Source organism: Chlorocebus sabaeus, chromosome 9, assembly GCF_047675955.1.
Source record: "Chlorocebus sabaeus isolate Y175 chromosome 9, mChlSab1.0.hap1, whole genome shotgun sequence".
NCBI classification, from domain to species: Eukaryota; Metazoa; Chordata; class Mammalia; order Primates; family Cercopithecidae; genus Chlorocebus; species Chlorocebus sabaeus.
The window spans coordinates 119,502,427-119,524,198 of NC_132912.1; the positions used below are offsets into that span (position 1 = coordinate 119,502,427).

General features: G+C 42.3%; 2 protein-coding genes across 6 annotated transcripts in view; one reads left to right on the forward strand and one right to left on the reverse strand.

The window, feature by feature from the left end:
• HSPA12A (heat shock protein family A (Hsp70) member 12A) overlaps positions 1 to 9,881 on the reverse strand; it is a 182,034-nt gene extending 172,153 nt beyond the window's left edge. For 2 of the 4 annotated variants that reach the window (XM_073019391.1, XM_007964210.3), the window contains exon 1: positions 9,722 to 9,822. In XM_073019391.1, coding sequence (XP_072875492.1) covers positions 9,722 to 9,724 — 3 coding nt within the window. In that variant the 5' untranslated portion in view covers positions 9,725 to 9,822. Of the gene's footprint in view, positions 1 to 9,721 lie in introns of all 4 variants that reach the window. The other 2 variants (XM_038009591.2, XM_038009590.2) reach the window with 2 other exon arrangements.
• ENO4 (enolase 4) overlaps positions 195 to 21,772 on the forward strand; it is a 42,199-nt gene continuing 20,621 nt past the window's right edge. For both annotated transcript variants that reach the window (XM_007964203.3, XM_073019393.1), the window contains exons 1-6: positions 195 to 9,887; positions 15,410 to 15,538; positions 16,597 to 16,787; positions 18,812 to 18,960; positions 20,625 to 20,794; positions 20,890 to 21,018. In XM_007964203.3, coding sequence (XP_007962394.1) covers positions 9,723 to 9,887; positions 15,410 to 15,538; positions 16,597 to 16,787; positions 18,812 to 18,960; positions 20,625 to 20,794; positions 20,890 to 21,018 — 933 coding nt within the window. In that variant the 5' untranslated portion in view covers positions 195 to 9,722. The remainder of the gene's footprint in view (positions 9,888 to 15,409; positions 15,539 to 16,596; positions 16,788 to 18,811; positions 18,961 to 20,624; positions 20,795 to 20,889; positions 21,019 to 21,772) is intronic.

The following is a 21,772-nucleotide window of genomic DNA, read 5'->3' on the forward strand; positions in this document are numbered from 1 at the left end:
GTGGCTGAGCCTTAACCCCAGAGGGTGCAGACGTGTGTGCAATGTTTGACGTACCAGCCAGGGTCTAGTTTTGTGCCAAGGTTAGTGCCTTTTTTTTTTCCTTTAGTATTGGGGCTTGAAAGAATGTGAAAAGTCCAAGGCATGCCCCTAGTGAATTGGGGTTGAACTCAAGACAGCATACATACGGACGGGAAAGTCAGTTGTTTTTAGTTAAAAACAAAACACATGGTGATTTTTTGTTGTTGTTGTTCTCATATATAATATTTGGAGATAAAGTCTCTTGCAAATATAAATTAAAAAGAGTTCCTGTTTCGAGTTCATTTTGACTGCATATCCTGTTTTGCAGATTTATAATTATCTCTGAAAAAGAGAACTAATTTTCCAACATTCGGTTTACAAGTATACAAAAATTACTAATTGAACAGATAATTTTTTCTTGCAATGATTAATTTCTTGGTTTAGAATTTAAAATGGCTGTGTTTTCAGTAAACTAATAAATGATGATACACAGGAAAACATTTATTCTAAAGCTATACATTGATAAATATACATTTTATTTATTTCAAATATTCTTTAAAATAAAAGTTATAGCCCTTTGTTTTTACCCTAAAAAAAACAGAGTCTTTGATTTTGTATTTGATTCCATATTCTCAAAATCAGCACAGAAACCGTATTTTTCCTATCAGCTTAGCTATAAAAAAAAGAAAGCATTTATGATTAGGCAACCAAAGTTCAGGTCAGATCCACAGTTAATAGGAATCTCAACAAGTGTTGGCTGAGAATAATTTTACATCAAAAAGAAATTTGGCACTAGTTCCCTCAAATAGGAACTCTGCTTTTAACATGTTAGAGGCAGGAAAATTCTTTAGGAGGTACAGAGATCTAAGCTTAATTCAGATGGAATTCCTGCCTTGTGAGTGTGTTTCACTATCTTCTCCATTTTCAAGTTTCCCAAAAGTTTGTAAGACTACAGTACAAATATTTGGTTGTGACCTTTGGGAAGGATGACTACCTAGGATTGCTCAGTGATGTTTTAAATCAATCAGTTGTTCATAGATCAACTCCAATTTTCACAACAGTCTAACAGTAGCTGTTGAACAAGTGCAGCTCCCTCAGGGCACTTTGATAGCTCCGGTAAGAGCAGTAGAACAGAGTGAAGCCTGAGTTACTCACGCTGCTTTCCTTGTCCGTATCTCTAGGCACACACACATACACACAAATGGGGATGAGGGCAGACACCCAGATACTTCTAATCCATACCTCGCTTTTGCCTCAATTATTTATTTCAAGTGAAAGTAATTTCATACAATATTCTCCTAATACACACAACTCTTTATTCCATTCTGAGTACAACTGTGTGTTAGATACTCCCGCACGTTCCTATTCTTTCCTATCCCCCAACTGTAGCAGTTAAAATTGTAGCTCAGGCCAAAGACAAACATCATTAATAACATAATAAAAGCATTTCCATTTTAGAAATCATATTTCAGTCTTTGATCTTTACTAAACTTTTCTCCTTCAAGTATTAATAGAAACGTTTTTCTGACAAACAGATGCTGATCATTGGCAGTTTTATTTCTGTAATCTCTACTTAAGGTGTTGAATGCACAATCACGAAATATAATAATTATATTATTTAATTAAAAACAGGATTAATCATACATTATCCCTTGTCAGCATTCAACACAATTCAATGTATTTTTTAACATCTGGTAGAGAAATTTAATCTAACACATTTGAGATTCATACACATACATCACCTTAAATAATTTTGGAAGTACATAGGGCTTCAATTATAATAATTTATAGATGTTTGTCATATACGAAAGAGAAGCAGTTAAATCAATACTGATAAATTTGCCTAAAATTATTTTATTTGCTAAAAAAATACTGAGAATTTACTCCTCCAAAACACAGTTCTTTGAAAAACAGTTCTCATTCTTCATTTGTGACTGCTATTTTTTTTTTTTAACACTCAAAGAACTGTGGTTCTAAAACTTCCTTAGGACAAAATAGCTGCCAACTCTAAAAGACAAAATTATGGCAGAAAAAGAGAAACCACTACCATAATGACAAAAAAAAAAATTCTACACTTCGCCAATAATTAATGTAAAGTCAAGTGCTAAGTTGACAACTTTATTTTTTTAATTCCCCAAATAATTTTTGAAGGTTTAACATTACCATAAGATTCATAACCAGGCCTGTAGAAATCATCAGTTATAAGGCAGAGGCAGTCTTTTGATTTGCTAACAACGAACAGATAATTCCTCTTAAGCAGATTAACTTAAAGTACATTTTCAAGGAAGTTAAAATCCCCTTCAATCAGGTTCTCAAATTTAATTACAAAAGTCAAACAATTTATTAATACTCATTCAAGTGCAGCCACAAAACAGGCACAGAACTCTCAGGGGCCAGGAAACAAATCCAATCGATATTTACAAGAGTCACAGAGAAAACATTTTTTTGCCATAACTTGATAAAACATCTAACTAGTCCTCTTAACTAGGATTCTTCCTTCTCTCTTCTTTGCTGCCCCCTATGTAGAAAATACATTTAACATTTTCTTCACTTACAATAAGTACAATCATACTGTTTATTTTGCTATTTTTATATTAATAAAAGAAGTACAGATTAGAAAACCTGGCCTTTTAAAGGTATTTTATATGTATTCCTTTTGCTTTATTAGCCCTGTAGATACGTTACAAAAATACCTTTAAGCTGTAGCTACTTCTATAAAGTTAAAAAAATTATCTATTTAAAAATGGCAAAAGAGCTTGCTTAAAGAGTTTTGTTTGTTTGTTTTTGAGATGGAGTCTTGCTCTGTCGCCCAGGCACAATCTTGGCTCACTACAACCTCTGCCTCCCGGGTTCAAGCGATTCTCCTGCCTCACCCTCCCAAGTAGCTGGGATTACAGGCACCCGCCACTGCGCCCAGCTAATTTTTGTGTTTTTAATAAAGTCGGGGTTTCACCATCTTGTCCAGGCTGGTCTCAAACTCCTGACCCCATGATCCACCTGCCTCAACCTCCCAAAGTGTTGAGATTACAGGTGTGAGCCACCGCGCCCAGCCAGAGTTTCTATGGTCGATCTTTTCCTTTTCTCTTTACTATATGAACTCACTGAATAATTGCCCTACTTCCAATTTCATTCTGCCCATATAGAAATTGTGTGTCTATTCCCTGAAAAACACTAATTAAACTGCCAGAGGTAGCATCTCCAACAGTATCTTTTGGTCTTCAGTGTCAAAGGCCTCTGAACAAATGACCGGAAGGCTCAATCTAAAATAAATCTAAAATAGCCTTTGTCAGGATGCTAGCTTTGAACACTCACATTATGACTATGGCTCCCGCTTTCTATTTATCTGGGAAGCAAGAGAGAAACAACACAACTTTACAATCTTGCACGAATGCTAAAGGATAAATTAAAAGTGATAGATCACCAGGAGGCATAATCACCTCAAGAGCTCACTGATACTGTTTTTAAAAGGGGCTCCCTTTTAATTCAGTTCAGTCTGGATTTCAGTGTAAAGTTAAATAAAGGTTTTCAGACAAATACTGCAAAACTGCAAAAGTACTACATTTTCCTTTTCCTTCATCTCCTTGGTCATGACACCACCATTTACTATGTGTTAGCCACAGCAGAAGGAATTTCACATGGATTTTTAAATGTCATTTCCTAGCAATACTATGAAATCAAAAGTATTAGTCAGTGAGGAAATGGGCTCAGAAAGGTCAAGTAATTTGTAAAAGGTCACATGAGTGGGAACTGGAAGAACCAGGGTTTGAACTCAGGAGCTTTGATTTCCTAGGCCTTGTTGGCTTCATCCATCAACAGATCATTCCTGGGGGAAGCCTTCGTCATTCTCTTTCTGACCTAATCCATGGAGAAATCTTTTGGAGCAGTGGTTTGCAACCTTGGCTGCATATTAATTATCATATATTTTTAAAATATATATGTATGGGCCCCACCCTCTGGAGATTCCAATTTAATAGGTCTGGGATAGGGCCCAATCATCAGTATCATTCAATACTGTAGCAATGATTAAAATAAACAATACATCTCTGCGCGGTGCTTAAATTCTAATGGTGCTTAGATTCTAGTAGAAGCCAATAGAATCTCCAGGTGATTCTAATGTGTGGCTCAGCCTGAGAACCAATGATCAAGACACCACTTATTGAGAGTTCTTTCTTCAAGACCTCCAAGTAAGCAACTCAACTGGCTCCTCCAAAGAGGATGGACAAGAGTCTAGCAACAGCTAGCATAAGACAGTGGAACCTGAGAGAGTTCCAGCTGTGAGAGGCAGTGGAGCACAATGGGAAATACATGGGCACTAGTGTCAGCTAGACCTGGACTCAAATTCCATCTCCTCTATTTATTAACTGTGTGACCTTGGGCCAATCACTTACCTTTGGTGGCTGTTCTGCAGATTCAATGAAATGATGTAAGTAAACCTCCAGGCATATAAAAATGCCCAATCAAAGGTAGTTGCAACTGTTGTTTTGGCTGGTTTTGTTATTACTATTATAGGGGTAATGACTACTGCCAGCAGATATCAATAAAGAAAAAAACAAATTTTAAAGGCCTCCTCCATTTATTAGCCAAATGTTTCCTACTTTTATTACTTACCATTTAATTTACAGCTATTTATATTTGCAATTAGCTTGGTAATCATATTTCTTACTCATGACAACTGGGTGAGGATGGTCAACATCATTATTCCCATTTGCTAGATGAGGAATCTTATTTATTTACTGTGCCAGATGACTGAGTGAAGATAGTTAACATTAACATTATTATTCCCATTTTCTAGATGAGGAAAAGGCAACATCTTCCATCTACTCTCTGTAGTTTCTATGATCCTATGATTAAAGGCACCTGCAGTCATGTTCATTAGTTCCCTATGAAAAATTATATTCAACATAGATGTCAAGTGTAGGAAAGAAGAATTAACAAGCACTTGATAGCAACCCCAAAATAACATCTAAATAATCACTCATGAACATCAAATTCACGGCAAACAAGTTCCAATTTAAATAAAGGTGTTGGACAGGATTAGGGAAAAATGAACAAATACGTCTTCTTTATCCACCTTCATTTAGGGAAATGTCTGACATAGCTTAGAAATTCTTTTTGAAACACAGACTGAAGAACTGTTAACTTCCTCTATGAAGGGTCTTCAGTTAGTAGGTTGCAAAAGATTGTGTCCTGATATTTTATCTTAAATTAGGGCTACAAAGTAGGAGAGATCCAAGATGGAAAGACCCAGTTCAGGGGTTCTCTAAAAAGGCCACCAGGAAGCCCGTGGACTCTGTGCAAGGGCCCATCACTCCAAAGACACCAAATACTCTCCCAACACTGAATAATGGCTTGCCCATAAATGTATCCCTTTTCATATGCATGAAATTTCCATGAATAAAAATATAACTGCCTCTAGAAACACTGCTGAATTTACAGTTATTATATATAACTACTATTGCATTGCGGAGAGGGGCTGAATTTTGTTATTGTTGTTAAAAGGAGACTTCATATTCGAAAAGCTTAGGAAACTCTACCCCAGTCCAAACATCTCTTTTTACTGACGTAGGCAGATCTTAGGGGCTGCTGGGACTCCAACCTAGGTTTTTTCATTCCCAGACAGATGTTTCTCGTCGCACACCATACACGCCTTCCAGTGCAGTTACAGACTCATGGGACGTTAACAGTCATGACTGTATCCTCTCTCTAATATCATCTCCTCTTTCTAAAGCAGGAGAGTACTACCCTCTCTCCGTGGATATGTTCCAGGAACTTTCTAAATCTCCTGAGCCTCTTCTTTCCCCTTTCTTCCCTCCCATCCTCAGTTTGGTAAGTTTAGGGTTAGCAATACACTCAACCCTTCTCAAGCTCAGATGCTCTGGAAGTGCCCTTTGACATTCAGTCTCAATACGAAATGGAAATACAATCACCGAGGTACTAAAACAAAGAATGTGTAAAGTATGTATAAAATCTGCATATATATGAGTGTATTTGTAGCTAAAACCCCACAAATATTTCCTAATACCTATGAAAAATAAGAAAGTGGAATACTCATGAATAATCGTTTTATTTACCTGGATCTGTCAATACCAATTGGCTGCTAATAAACCCTTTGCACGTCGACTTGTCAAAATGCTTTCACATTTATGATTTCCCTTTCTCCTGATGACTCACTCTGATATAAGTGCTGCTGGAGTGTCACTGGAACTGAAATTCCATGAAGAGAAGGAATTTATTTTATTCACTGTTCTTACTCCAGTGCCTAGAATAGCATCTGGCACGTGGTGGGCATTCAATATTTGGTGACTGAGTGAATGACAGAAGTTGACCAGGATGGTAGTTTCTATTTGCTGATTAATTTTTTGACTTCTTCTTTGAGAAAATTACATGAGTCTATAGGGGAATAATTGAGTTCCTAAAAATTTATTCTTAAAGTCTTCATCCTCTTGTAACTTTAACATTCTTCCCTCAAATATTATTAATGTAATTTTTCTTTTCTTTTCTTTTCTTTTTTTTTGAGATGGAGTCTCGCCCTGTCACCCAGGCTGGAGTACAGTGGCACAATCTCGGCTCACTGCAGCCTCCGACTCCCAGGTTCAAGCAATTCTCCTGCCTCAGCCTCCCGAGTAGATGGGACTACAGGCACGCGCTGCCATGCCCAGCTAATTTTTCTATTTTTAGTAGAGACGGGTTTTCACCATGTTGGCCAAGATGGTCTTGATCTCCCGACCTCGTGATCTGCCTGCCTCGGCCTCCCAAAGTGCTGGGATTACAGGTGTGAGGCCACCACGCCCGGCCTTGTTAATGTAATTTTTCAAGGTTATATAAAGTAATTCATTCATTACAGGAAAATCAGGTACTATCAATATATGGAAAGATGAAAATAAAAGGTCCTGGTGATCCCATCACCTTGGAACAACACAATTAACATGCTGATGTGTATCTTTTCAGACTTTTTTCTATGCAGTTCTACAAACACAAACACATACATATGAAACGTTCCCAAAAGTCTCTGCCCTAGACTTTGTGATTTTGGTTTTTTCCTTCTTCCCTAAACCCCTTTTCCTGACATAGCTCCTTGCCTTCCTTTTATGTACTAAATCTATTCCTTCCCCAATATTTAGGTCCTATTTCAAAACGATTTTCCCCCCTTTGCCCTCCAAAGGATTCGTCTGTTCTTACAACTTTGAACTCTATGTGGATGTTGTCTATCGGATCTTCAGTCCTCCCTTTTCTCTGGGATACCAGTGCTACTCAACCTCTACACATCTAACGCCCAATGCATCATGTTGCCTCCATCAAAACCAGATGACACACTGATCCTATTTCCATTAACTACCACAGAATTCTACAAGGTATCCTCAATAGCCATCTTTGCTTCCCCAACCCCACCACATCCAACTAGTGAAAACCTTTTACATCGCTCCTTCCTATTCTCTCTCACTCATCAATTCCCATGGTTGCCATCAGTGTTTAGGCCCTTGCACATATACTATTTTCTGCCTCTGTCTCGTTTTCTATATAACAAAAACCCATCAATGCTACCCACTGCTTCAACTTAACTTCCTAAAATCCCACTTATTTCTTGCCCTTCCTAAATTCAGAAATTTGTGGTTGCTTCCTTCTCTTACAAAATGGGATTCCAGCCTCTTTGTAATCTCACCTCAAACTACTTTTCCACCCTATTTCTCATTATTCCTGAAAGGAACCCTTTGCTCCAGTCAGGTTGGTGTACTCATTATTCACTCACCTCCAAAACATCTGACTGTCAGTTAAGTACTTATTAACCGTTTATTATGGGTAAAACCCATTCAATCATTCAACAAATATTTACTGAGCAGCTATTCCATCAGGTAATGTAATAATCCTGCAGACACAGTGGTGAACAAGACAGATCAAGTCGCTGTCCTCCTGGAACTGAGGCAAAAGGGTGATGGGGGAGACTCTTAAGACATGGTGGTCCCAGCCCAGGATACTCGCAATCTTCCATTGAAATGTCAAATGAATCAAGACATCCTGAGGGCTGAACTTTGCCGTCCAGGTTGCAAATGGGGAAAGACTTCAGAAGGAAGGGCTGGCTGGAGTGAGAGCTGGATTGTGGACATGGCTTCTCTGATGTGGGACTCAACCCGGGCACTCAAGGATGAGCACAGGAGAAAAGCAGGTGCCTTCCTTCCAGGGGTGTATGAGGAAAGGCAAAAAGGTGGAATGGAAACAACAGCAATAGTATCAGCTTATTTTGCATAAGGGTTCACTCAACACCTATTCAGAGCACATCCTCTGCCCTTGCACGGCCCCAGGCTCCGTGGTGGATGTGAAGGTAACACAGACTCAGATCCTACTGTCAGGGGATTTCCATCTAGCAAGGAGAGAAGGCAGGTTCATGATGCTCTATCACACACAGACAGTGAGACATTCCATAGAGAGCAGAGAGAACACGGAGGAATTTTGGAAGGTGCACGTTTGGGTTTGTATTAACAGTACTTACAGCATCACATTTTTATGCATCTGCACCCACACGTGCATGTATTGAAAATAACTGTGTTTCAAAGTGCTTTCTCACTCACTTCCTCGTTTTGTACTAAGTGACTTGGGAATCAGGCAGAGTAGGTAAGATGATGTTTTCCAGAGGGGGCAAAGTGTGGCACAGATCTTGTAACTGATCTGCTTGGGTAGGGAACATAAACAGGCGCGAGTAGAACAAGAACACCCTGTCCGTCGCCGCCCACTCCTGCAGCAGAGGAAGTATCTAGAACTGAGGACGCACACTAAATTCTGTAATCGCATGACACCTGGCAGGTACAATGAAGCCAGGAAGGCACTTCGGATTGAAAAGGGCAGGACGTAGACAGCATTCTGGAGAGGGAACATGAGCCAAGGCCATTCCCCCATTTCCGTTTTACCTCCCCAAGTCCTGCCTGAATCATCCCCCACCCTTAGATCTGCCCAAACCACAACCATCCCTTAGGGTTCGCCCCAAATATTTTCAACCCACACTGGTTTTTTTCATTCCATTGATTTCACCCGTACTAATATCCCAGGGAAGGGCGAGTGGCCGTTTCTCTCCTGGACATCGTAGCAGGCTCGGCCAGCACACGGCTTGGCTCAGAGCAGGTAGTTAATAAACATGAACCGAATGAAAGAATTCCTGAGATCGCCACAGCTCAGTAAGGATGCCCTGAGCCCCTACATCCCTCCCCCAACAGAGTGGGCCTGCCTGGCACGGGCGGCCTTAGCAACCCGGAGGAGCTCACTAACCGCGGAAAGCACAGGGGCACGTAGGGAGAGCAGGGTGGCCCAAGACGCTGGGCCACTGGGAGCCGAGCGCGCGACCCCAGCTGGAAGTCGGAGCTAAGGTTGCAGCGCTCCGGCAAAACGCGCTAGACGAGGTCGTTAAAAGATTTCCCCCTCTGGAAAATCGCCAGGGAAAAGTGGTGAAAAAGGAAGCCGGGAGGGCCCTAGTCTCGGGAGTCTATGAGGAGCCCAACCCCCGGACCTAATCCCGCAGGGAGACGAGCGAGGTAAGCTAGCGCAGAAGCCAAGCCATTCTAGCTCCAAGGAAAGGGAGCGGTTTTTGCCGCAGGAAGAACCTAGGTCTGGAAGCCTCGCGAGATCTGGGGGTCGGGATCACGTTGCGTTGCCTAGCGACAGCAAGGACGCTCGTGGGACCCCCGGCTAAACCCCGCTGTAGCCTTAAATCTCCTACCATGGGGGAAGAAGGCGGCGGCGGCAGCTGTGGGACCACTAGGGAGCTGCAGAAGCTGAAGCAGCAGGCGATGGAGTACTACCGGGAGAACGACGTTCCGCGCAGGCTGGAAGAGCTGCTCAACTCCACCTTCTACCTCCAGCCTGCCGACGTCTACGGGCACCTGGTAGGGACCTGGGACAGGCGCTCTCCTCCCGCCAACCCCGCTCCCCCCGCCCCGCGCTGCGGCAACGCCTTGCGCCTGCGCCTCAGAATCTAGCATGCGTGCCGCCGGGGCCCTGGTCCTGCGTGTGCGGAGGAGACTCTGGGAGGAAAGGAGCGGGAAGGACACCGGGGGGTGAAGGCATCTCCGCAGAGAAAGTCGTGGAAAGGAGGCAACTGGAGGAAAGGGGGCTCTAGGCGGATTTGAGCTGCAGCGACAGCCCAGGGCCTGTCAGGCTTCCTCGCTACCTAAGGGGCCTCTCCGTTTGTGGGCCGGGCCACCGCCCATGCCTGCCAATTGTCATTTTTAACAGACCTTAATGCCCTCAGCTCAGCTTACCGACCTTGAGCAGCTCCTCTTTGACCACGGGATGAACACCTTGACCACAGGATGAACACAGGTTTGCTACAACTTGGCCTCAGCCTATTCTGGGGCCTCAGCCTACTGGCTCCCCTGTCAGGATGCCCGTTAATATCTGACCAGCCCCGCCCTGAACTCCAAAATTCAGACCAAATCCTTGCCCACGTGGCCCTGGACCAGCTGTCCTTCAGGGTTCCTACAGCATTTCCTTTGTGTATTGTAGTCCATTGAGGCAGCCTCCCTAGGCAGCCTGTGAGCCCCTGCTGGGCTCAGGGGCCTTTTCTTTCTACCTTCCGGGTCTCTGCCCAGCCGTGAGATCTGGCACATAGCTTAGCGTTAAACAGTGAGCAGTTGAAACAGACGTTTTCTGCCCTCCAGATCTGTAAGTAGTAAGGAAGGCAGTGTGTTTGGGGCCCCTAGGAGTTTGCACTATGGCAAGGGAAAGCAAGGAGGCAATGTGAACACCAAGCAGAATGACTCCTATGAAGAAACAGATGTGCTGTCAGGGTGCAAAACCACGTCGTGTTGAGGCAGTTGATACAAAGGATGTTCTGCAAATGACTTTTTCCCACTCATGGCCTATACTATCAAAGGGGAGGGGTGTGGGGTTTACCGAGCCCCTTGTGCTGCGTGCTATAACTCAATCCTTAGTACAACTGCGACAAGGTAAAAATGATGATTCCCATTTTACAAATGAAGAACCTGTGGCCAGTGCAATTTAAATGATTTTCCCAAAGGACATAGTGACAGAAGAAAAAAAATCAAACCATGTTTTTGTCCCTATACCCAGCAGAGTGCATGGCACACAGTGAATGCTGAGAAACTATCTGCAGGATGAATGAGTGAATGCTTGACTCTCATTCCATCCTCTTCCTACTATCTGTTGCTAGAGGAATTATTGAACACAGTCTATTCTAATGTCCTCATTTTACAGGGACACCAAGCCTTTGTCTCACAGCTACTTAGTGCACAAGCTAGGACTAAAAATATGAACTCTTGTTCCCCAGTGTAATGTTCTCATTCTATTAGGCAGCCAGGATATTCGTTTGTACAGCTCTCTGGGAATTTATATCTTAGTTTGGAACAAAAGTCACTAATACTTAAAATAATTGGAGCAAAAGATAAGGAGATAGATGACTGTGTGCTAGATTGAGGGACAGATCCCTATATGCCTATTAAAGGAATTCAGGGATGGAAAAGATCCTTGGAGGCTGTATATCCAGGAAAGCTGTGGCTTGGACTTTGAAGGATGTTCAGGAATTGCAGGGGCAAAAAAGCAAACTCCTTGAACCCGGGAGTTGGAGGTTGCAGTGAGCCGAGACCGCACCACCACCAGTGCACTCCAGCCTGGGCAACAGAGCGAGACTCTGTCTCAAAAAAGAAAAAGCAATCTCCTTTTCCTTTTCTTAGTGACTGCCCTAGTTTGGCTGTGCTTACTCTCACCTCGTCTCTCCCTCTATCTAGTTCATCCTGCAGAGTGCTGCCAGAGCAGCATCCTAACGTGCAAGTCTGACCACAGTTCTCTTCCTCAGAACCTCCTGTAGCTTTCCCCTGCTTGCTGGCCTTCATGTGTATGGTTCACAGTGCTCAGCCCCTCTCTCTGGTAACAGGCGCATCTCCCACTCCCTGTCCTCCTCCTCTACACCAAATCACTGACTGTTCCCTAAAGCCAGAAGTTTCCTACCTCCCTCCCCTTTGTCCCATTCCCGGTCCCTGAAGTATCTGCTCACCACATTTCCCCCTTGACTGCCACTGAAACACTATACCTCCTCCAGTGTTCAGCTCCAATGTCATTTCTTCTGTCCCTCTCCGACATTGCTATGGCTTGGCTCTAGCCCCACCCAAATCTCATCTTGAATTGTACTTCTCATAATCCCCACATGTGGGGAGGGACCCGGTGGGAGGTAATTAAGTTATGGGGATGGTGGCTCTCATGCTGTTCTCGTGATAGTGAGTTCTTATGAGAGCTGATGGTTTTATAAGGGGCTTGCCCCCTTCACTTTGCACTTCTCCTTCTGGCCCTCATGTGAAGAAACATGTGTTTGCTTCTCCCTCCACCATGATTGTAAGTTTCCTGAGGCCTCCCCAGCTGTGCGAAACTGTGAGTCAATTAAACTTATGCTTTCCTTTATAAATTACCCAGTCTCAGGCAGTCCTTGATAGCAGTGTGAGAACAAACTAAGACAGACATATTAGAGGAATTCACACATGGTAAAGATCCTTGTAGGCAATAACAATACAATTTATTCCATTATCATAAAACTGAATGCTTGAGAGAGTTTTGGATTGGGAATGTGGCAGATCTGGTTTTGATTCTTATCTCTGCCACTTCCTCACTGTGATAGAGTTACATTGATGGTCCTCCAAGGAACTACACTTCCAGTGTGAACACCTTTTTGTAAGTCCCTCCCACATTGACTCTGGACTTGGCTATGTCACTTACTTTGATCAATAGGACCTTGACAAGCATGATACAAACAGAGTTGATAAGTGCTGGCATATTGAAGCTTGTCCTCTTGGAAGCTAGTCATCGTGCTGTGAGGATGTCCCAATTACCCTACTGGAAAGAGAGAGGTTGTGCAGAGAAAGACCCTGGCAGATACGAGACCCCGCAGGATATCCTGTGAGAAAGACAGATGCCCAGCCAACCCCTCACTGTGCCAGCCATCCCAGGTACAGCACTGGACATTGAGTGAAAACAGCTTGGATATGCTGGTTCCTGTCAAGCCTTCAGATGATTACATCTGCATCTCCAGAGAAGCCCAGCAAAAGAATTTCCCAGTTGAAGCCCCACCCAGATTACAGGATCATGAGCAAGTTAATGGTTTAAACCGCTAAGGTTTGGGGTGGTCTGTTACAAAACAGTAGATAATGAAAACATTGGCTAAGTGATCTTGGACAGTTAATTTTTGTGAAACTCAGTCTGCCCATCTGTGGGATGGAGATGACATCACATAGCTTAGAGAGTTGAATGTAATGACATAATGTATATATAGTGCCCAGGGATGTCACTGACACTTATTAATTTATACAAGATTTAATTTATAGAATCCTATGTATGTCAGGCCCTGTGGTTTGTGATATAAAGAAGTCACTCTTTCAGAGCACAGATTAATTACTTTAAAAATGTTAGTTCCCTTCCTCTCCTAACACAACGTGTGGCACATTATAGGTGCTTGGTGCTTGTTAAATTGAGCTCACTATAACACACAGAGTATAAGCTAAATAACATTTTTGCTCTCCTGATTCTAAATTCATTTAGGCACTCACTCTGTAACATACAAACCACCAGTTTAAAAATTCATGGATAGCTTGAAAATGAGTTCTTGCTTACTACTTCTGGGGCCCCACCTCTGAACTGACATGTCGCTGTGGGTATTAGATGACCTGTTGTCCAGGTTGAAGTCACTGGATTTTGAACTGAAAGATAGGAGAACTGGTCTGCTAAATGAAAGCAAAGCCCAATCCTATCTGGTAATCAAGAGAGTAACAAAGGTGTGCCTTCGCCTTCCCTCCTTCCAGTCTCTCCTAGCTCCTGCTCCTCTGCACAGAAACACCGTCCTGAGCCTTTTCTTGCCGGCTCCTTGAGTGGGCTTTCTATCTCAGCTTCTCTTTCTTCAGTCTCTTTCTTGGATCACTTCCAAATGGCTTCTGCTTTTCCACCTCGATGAAACCGCAATTACTAAGGCTCCCAACAAGCCTCTTTGAACACATAGGACTCTGCATGAGCTGATAGTAAGATACAACCATTGCATTAAGTCTTCACCACTAAAATATCACATGCCTTGCTGGGAGGAATAAAAATGAGCCCATGTGCTGGGCACAGTGGCTCACGCCTGTAATCCCAGTACTTTGGGAGGCTGAGGCGGGCGGATCACGAGGTCAGGAGCTTGAAACTAGCCTGGCCAACATGTTGAAACCCCATCTCTACTAAAAATACAAAAAACTAGCCGGCCGTTGTGGTGCACGCCTGTAATCCCAGCTACTCGGAAGGCTGAGGCAGGAGAATCGCTTGAACCCAAGAGGCAGAGGTTGTGGTGAGCAGAGATCATGCCATCGTACTCCAGCCTGGGTGACACAGTGAGACTCTTGTCTTGAAAAAAAAAAATCAGCCCATGTCAGGTTTCTTAAATTTGAATGCATCATGGTCTTCTAGAGACCAGTTGGTTTCTATATCTTGAAACAAGGGGGCTGGGCACAGTGGCTGACGCCTGTAATCCCAGCCCTTTGGAAGGCTGAGGTGGAAGGATTGCTTGAGGCCAGGAGTTTGAGATCAGCCTGAGCAACATAGTAAGATCCTGTATCTACAAACAATAAAAATTAGCCAGGTGTGGTGTCGTGTGCCTGCGGTCCCAGCTACTCGGGAGGCTGAGGTGGGAGAATCGCTTGAGCCTGGGAAGTTGAGGCTGCAGTGAGCCATGATCTGCCACTGCACCCCAGCCTGGCTGACAGAGCAAGACCCTGTCTCAAAAAAAAAAAAAGAAAGAAACAAGAGGGATAGCTTAGTCAACTGAATTGACTATAAGAAGGCCTGCTAGCCTGTAATCCCAGCACTTTGGGAGGCCAAGGTGGGCGGATCACGAGGTCAAGAGAACAAGACTATCCCGGCCAACATGGTGAAACCCCATCTCTACTAAAAATACAAAAATTAGCTGGGTGTGGTGGCACGCGCCTGTAGTCCCTGCTACTCGGGAGACTGAGGTTGGAGAACTGCTTGAACCTTGGAGGTGGAGATTGCAGCAAGCCGAGATTGTGCCACTGCACTCCAGCCTGGCAACAGAGTGAGACCGTCTCTGCTGAAGAAGGCTGGCTAATCAGTGACACAGGGCCTTTTAATTAAGAAATGTATGCAAGTTTCTGTTGAGAGTTCAACATACACCAAATTGCCCCATATACCAGAGACTCAAGAGTGGCCTGAATCTGTATCTCAGTAGGTGAGGGCAGGGCAGTTCTCACAGAACTGCTAGTCTAATCCTGGCATCAGGAAGAACACTCATGGAGAGGTGTGGTAAAACAAGAGTCAATGTGAATGACTTTTTGAAGATAAATTAGATGTGGTATTGTGACTTTTTTCCCCAAGCACCCACTTGAACCAGCTGATTTTTGTTCTTTTGTGTGTGTTGAAGGCAAACTGCTTTTCTAAACTTGCAAAGCCTCCCACCATATGCAAAATAGTGGGGAAAGACGTACTGGATGGACTGGGGCTTCCAACCCTGCAAGTGGACATATTCTGCACCATTCAAAACTTTCCTAAGGTATGAGGCAGTTTAAGTGTGTTCTTTAATGTCCTGGCCCCACTGCATGTATTAGCAACTCTTGTCTAAACTGTAGAAAATTAACGTTTTGGAATTAAGTGTTTGTGAAATATATGTATATTTCATAGGTAGTCGTGTAAGCATGAATCATACCGTCAACCATGATGGCTTTATTATGTTTAAGTGTAATTTTGATACAGACATGACATGCTAACCTGAGCATGATCCAACATGGAGAAAGGAACTGAGGCAAAAATAGTTTTGTTTTGTTTTGTTTTGTTTTTTGTTTCTGAGATGGAGTTTCACTCTTATTGCCCAGGCTGGAGTGCAATGGCACGATCTCGGGTCACCGCAACCTCTGCCTCTCAGGTTCAAGCGATTCTCCTGCCTCAGCCTCCTGAGTAGCTGGGATTACAGGCATCCATCACCATGCCTGGCTAATTTTGTATTTTTAGTAGAGATGTGGTTTCTCCATGTTGGTCAGACTGGTCTCGAACTCCCGACCTCAGGTGATCTGCCCGCCTCGCCTCCCAGAAGTACTGGGATTACAGGCGTGAGCCACTGCACCTGACCAAAATGGTTTTTAAATTCTGACATTACTCACGTGATAGGTTCTATAAATCTACATGTAGGTTTATAGATTAGGCTATTTACCTAGATATTTATAGATGTTAGACTGACCTAAATAAAGAAAATAATTTAATAGTTTTAACAATTCATTTTAATTCACTTTGCTACATATTTGTTAGAAATAATTTTTGCTATAGTCTCTGGTAGGAGAAGAATAATGATTAAATCTGCATTTTTGTTGTTATTTATTAGAAAGGTAGTGATAAAAATGAAGTTCGACGTAGGGTTTTTCTAAGGGTATTTTAAGTGTTTTATGAAGCTGAGTTCCACAGTGTTTCAATAGCTATAAAAATATCTCAAAGAAAATTATATATTCTCATTCTCCCCTTGAAATTGGTGGTAAAATTTCGTGCATGTTAAAAGCTGGCTTAATTTCCTCTTTCTGGGAGAGGTAGGGAAAGTGCTGAATACATTTCTGTGATTTTCAGAACATATGTTCTGTGGTAATCTCGACTCACTTTGAAGTCCATGAAAACGCTCTGCCAGAGCTGGCTGAGGCGGAGGAGGCAGAGAGGGCCAGCGCGGTCAGCACCGCCGTGCAGTGGGTCAACAGCACCATTACGCACGAGCTCCAGGGGATGGCACCCTCTGATCAGGCAGAGGTGGATCACCTCCTCAGGTACAGTTTCCACTTTGAAATATAAACATCAAGAACAAATATACGTCCATTATCTTTCCATGTCACCTGCCAACTAAATGGGTCTGTCAAATCTATAGCATTGGGAAGTCAGTTTACAAAGCATATGTGAAAGCAGCAACATTTAGCATAAAATTTGTTTTTCTCCTGAAAACCCTGTAATTAACACCTTACTGTATAATGCTACATAGGGCTTTTCGGTCTCTTTTCATGTATAGAGCTGTTCTAAGACTTAGTAAAAAGCTTCTCAGAAAAAGAATCTGATTGTGAATCCAGAGGATGCCCTTTTCCTTCTCCCCACCTGTCACATGCCACCTATGAGCTTCTCATATCCTTTTATTTAGTCACAACAGCTGACACTTACATTCTGTCCTCCAGCCACAACTGAGTCTCCCATGCTTTGCCCATAGGTTGACTCAAACGCGCTAACAAGGAAGCGTTTACTAGGGCTATGGAAATGTTCTTCATTGCCCAACCAAGTAATGGGTTAGAATCATTTTTCTGTTTGTGCAGGTCCAATGCCACAACCCCTTGGCCAACAGAAGGCCAATTGGATTCTCTTTTCTTAAGCTTTGTCATTTACTTAATTGTGTATAACATTTTAGTTTGCTTCAGAGTAAGATAATGACCTTTGTAAAAGAAACCTTTTTTTTTTTTTGAGATGGAGTCTTCCCCTGTCACCCAGGCTGGAGTGCAGTGGCATGATCTCGGCTGACGGCAATCTCCACCTCCCAGGTTCAAGCGATTCTCCTGCCTCAGCCTCTAAGTAGCTGGAATTACAGGCGCTTGCCACCATGCCCAGCTCGTTTTTGTATTTTTAGTAGAGATGGGTTTTTAACCACGTTGGCCAGGCTGGTCAAGAACTCCTGACCTCAAGTGATCCACCCGCCTCCACCTCCCAAAGTGCTGGGATTAGAGGCGTGAGCCACCGCACCAGGCCAAGAGACTTTTTTGAATAGTTTTTGGTTTGCTTGGAGTTTCTGAATGCTATTCCTCTATTCCTTTTTTTTTTTTTCCCTTCATGTACTATTATCATTTTCTTAGTTTATTTATTATTTTTTTTCTCAAGCTCTCAGTTACATCTTATATTTTATTACACTCTTTTTTTTTCCTGGCATTTTCCCTCCCCAAATCACCCATCTGGACTGGTTCTTCTGTAGACCACCTACAGAGATGCCATAAAAACTTCATTGTTCTCCTGTTTCTGGATCCCACATTCTTTTCTTTCATGATTTGCTGGATTGTATCCTTTAAAAGTAAGGATGAGAAAGGGTATATGGGATGTAAAGTTTCTTGGTTATTTTATGTGTGGGAATGTCGATACTTTGCCCCCAAGGTTGATAGTTTAGCTGAGTATAAAATTCTCTGTTGAAATCGATTTATCTCATACTTTAAAGGCATTGCCCCACTGGCATCTGGATTATTAATAAATCTGATGCAAATCTGATTCCTATGTCTTTGTTTTTTATTTGCCTGGTTTTTTGCCTATAGAAGCTTTTAGCCTCTTCTTTTTATTCTGGGGTGCTGAAATTTTACATAAATGCATCTAAGTGGGATTTCCAAAAGTTTTTTAAAAATATTCATCTTAAGTGCCAAGAAAAAAGAAAGGAAGTCCTCTATATTTATATGCTATATTTCACTCTATTCTTGACACATTTGTTTTCTGACGGTCATTTATACAAAAAGAAAATACTGTAACCCACAATAAAATTACATCTTCAAGTTTTACTCTAAAAGTGCAAAACCAGGGCTCAATTAATTTAAAAATGAGCACCTGAAATCTTTAATCATTTATTTCCATGCCAAAATGAATTTCAGTTCTTGAATGCAGTTTTATAACAGCATCAGTGTTTTCTGGCTTTGAAAATTAAAGTTGATTTGTTCTTAAGTAGCTGAAAAGCAGTTATTTATTGAAATATATTGGGGTCAGCTCTAAAACATGACCAAAATCACAGAGTGATCTTCCTAAATATCCCACTGTAAAGCCATATTTTCTTGCCATTAAGGATATTCTTTGCAAGTAAAGTACAAGAAGATAAGGAGAGAAAAGAATTGGAAAACAGCCTGGAATGCTCAGCAGTGCCTACACTTCTACCTCCAGTACCACCGCCACCACCCCCTCCACCTCCTACCAAAAAAAAGGGGCAAAAGCCAGGTTGGTTGGTGACTTACCATCTTGCAGAGTCCTCAGTAACAAATGTGTGAGGAAGAAAGGCTGAAACTTGGACTGCCTTTCTGAGTCTCTTGGCTACAGAACCAGTTTGGGCTCACGGCCAAAAGCCATCCATCCTATGCCACGTCCTCACTCAAAGATTTTGCCCCTATCCCACTCTCCATTTTTATTTGTAAAATAAAACAGTTTCTCATCCAGAGGTGAGAAATACTTATTATTAAATAAGGTGCATTGAGCAGTGCCAAGTTGGGGGTGGGGTAGGAGGGGATGGCTTGGGAGACCTTTCACCTCCCTTCAAAATTTCCATTAGCTAATCAAAAAGCCACTCCATATCTTAGAGTTTTGATTCCTTTGATATGAACAACCAACATTTTCTCAATCCTATGTAAAATAAACATTTTCTTTACAAAACTTTATTTTAAAGCAAATAACAGAAATTATCACTTCAGTCTGCCTTTGCTGCATGCCTTCCAACAGATCGCTAACCTCAGCCCCTGCAGTACGGTCATTCTGGAGCTGCTCTTAGTATAATAACAGGGTTTTATATGTCTGCTGAACTAGAACATGCTCCTTGAGGGCATGAATCATGTTTATTCCACTTGCCATTGCCCGTATCTAGCATGATGCCAGGCACAAACCATACACTCAATTAATGCGGGTTTCATTGAGTAAGAAAGCACCAGAACCAGGAAGGGACCAAAGAGACCAGGGAGACAGGGTACCTTATTTCATAGATCCAGATGCTGAGGCCCAGAGAGGTGAAGAGATTTGCCCTGAGACAAAAGAATTATGTTTGAGCAATCTTCCCTTGGAAGGGTGGGATGGCCACTACTGAGTTATAAGTAGAGACCAACATGAATGTTCGTTTGGTGGTTGCTTTTGACTAACAGAACGTGGAACTTAAGGGAAGAAGTGGGAGGACACAGCTATTCGCTAAGCGCTCATTAAGCGTGAGGTGCTGAAATATCTTATCTCCACTGGGGACCTGAACCACATCGGCAGCTGTGGAGGAAAGGACAAGAGGAACACTAGAGATATAGATGATGGACTCTGTCTGGACCTCATGAGACAGGGAGGCTGAGAACATACTCTAGTGAAAGATGGGTAAGGCATCTGGGTCGATGGTTGGATCTGAAAGGCACTGCTAAAGATCGTAAATGACACAGAGCAAGGCATTGGTTTGGTGTTGGTGAGAAAGACAGCAGGGTTAGATATATTTATGCAGAGATGTTCAGCAGAAAATTGAGTGTGCAGTAGCTATGGTGAAATATAGAAAAACAAAGGATTTGAAATTTAAAGACAGTTCAAATCCTCTATCTACTTTCTGTTACATGTTGGGCAAGTCTTTTAACCCCTCTAAGCCCCAGTTTACGTATATGTAAATGTAGAATAAAAATATCTACCTCATGTGATTGATGAAGGAATTAATGTTAAATGGCCTAAAATGTCTTAGACTGGCAAAATCCATGGCTAATGATTATTTGAGAATCTTAAGCAAAACCAAACAGAAAACTTCTTGGGGGTTGAGGTAGAGCATTTGTTGTTCCCAGCCTCTGCTTTCATCCTTTCTTTTTCCTGGATCTTTCCATCTGTAAGTAAAGCATTTAGAAATACAGTCTTAACTCTCTCAATCTTTCCCCCTCCAGGGAGGAAGGATACTATTACGGAGAAACCTATTGCACCTGCAGAGCCTGTTGAGCCTGTGCTCAGTGGCAGTATGGCCATAGGGGCCGTGTCACTAGCTGTTGCCAAAGCCTGTGCCATGCTGCTTAATAAACCTCTGTACTTAAATATCGCTCTATTGAAGCACAATCAGGTTAGTATCTATGAAGTTCCATTAAAAGGAGCCATGAGTATCTCAATATGGATGAACCCTGTTTCTCATTTTCCCTTGTTTTCCCCCTATTTCAGGAACAGCCAATGCTATTTATGCCTTTGCTGATGGTATCGCTGGTCAGCTGTGGGAAGTCATCATCTGGGAAGCTAAATTTAATGAAAGAAGTGATTTGTATACCCCATCCTGAATTAACAACCAAACAAGTACCTTACATTATGTCAAACTACCTTTTCTAAAAAAAAAAAAAAACTCCATAATTGATGAACTTTTAGTGGAGCTCCCTTGTGACACCAAGGGAGAGGGCATTAAAGATAAAATGAGAAAAAAATATTTTAGGAAATTAGTGAAGTGGGAAGAAAGACCTCAAACCAAAGGGAGCACATGTAGAGCATCTTAGATGTCTGGTTTCATTACAGCATTGGCTCACGCTGGTAACTCACAGAGAAGCCATGACTGAGAAACTCTGCAGACCTAGAAAGTGCTGGAAGGTTGTTATTTGGGGGCATCTTTATTTACTCTGCACTGTGCCCTTTGGCAGCAGCAAATGAAAGCTAGCACCTCCTAGCAGCCCACTCTGTTAAGTAAGAACTCCAGGACTTGCCTGGGACGTATGAGACTTTTAGTGCATGGGAGTGAAAAAATCTCAAGTTGCATGTTCACCACTCAGAGGTGTGCGAGGGTCTGTACTGCTCCTCAGTAGCCTGAAAGAGTCAATATGCCTCTTTAAATCTTCATGATGACCAAAGGTTCATGATCTATAGGAGATGCTTTCTAAAAAAGTACAGAAAACTTTCCCCAAGCCCCCTCCAGCAATAAGTTGAGTGATATTTTATCTTGGTGGAAATCAGTAAAAAAAAAAAAAATCAAGTTTTTTCATGATAAAGAATTATTTCTTAAAATAGTTATTGCCTTACAGTTTATCAGTTGCAGACGACTAGGATTTATACCTGGCTTATC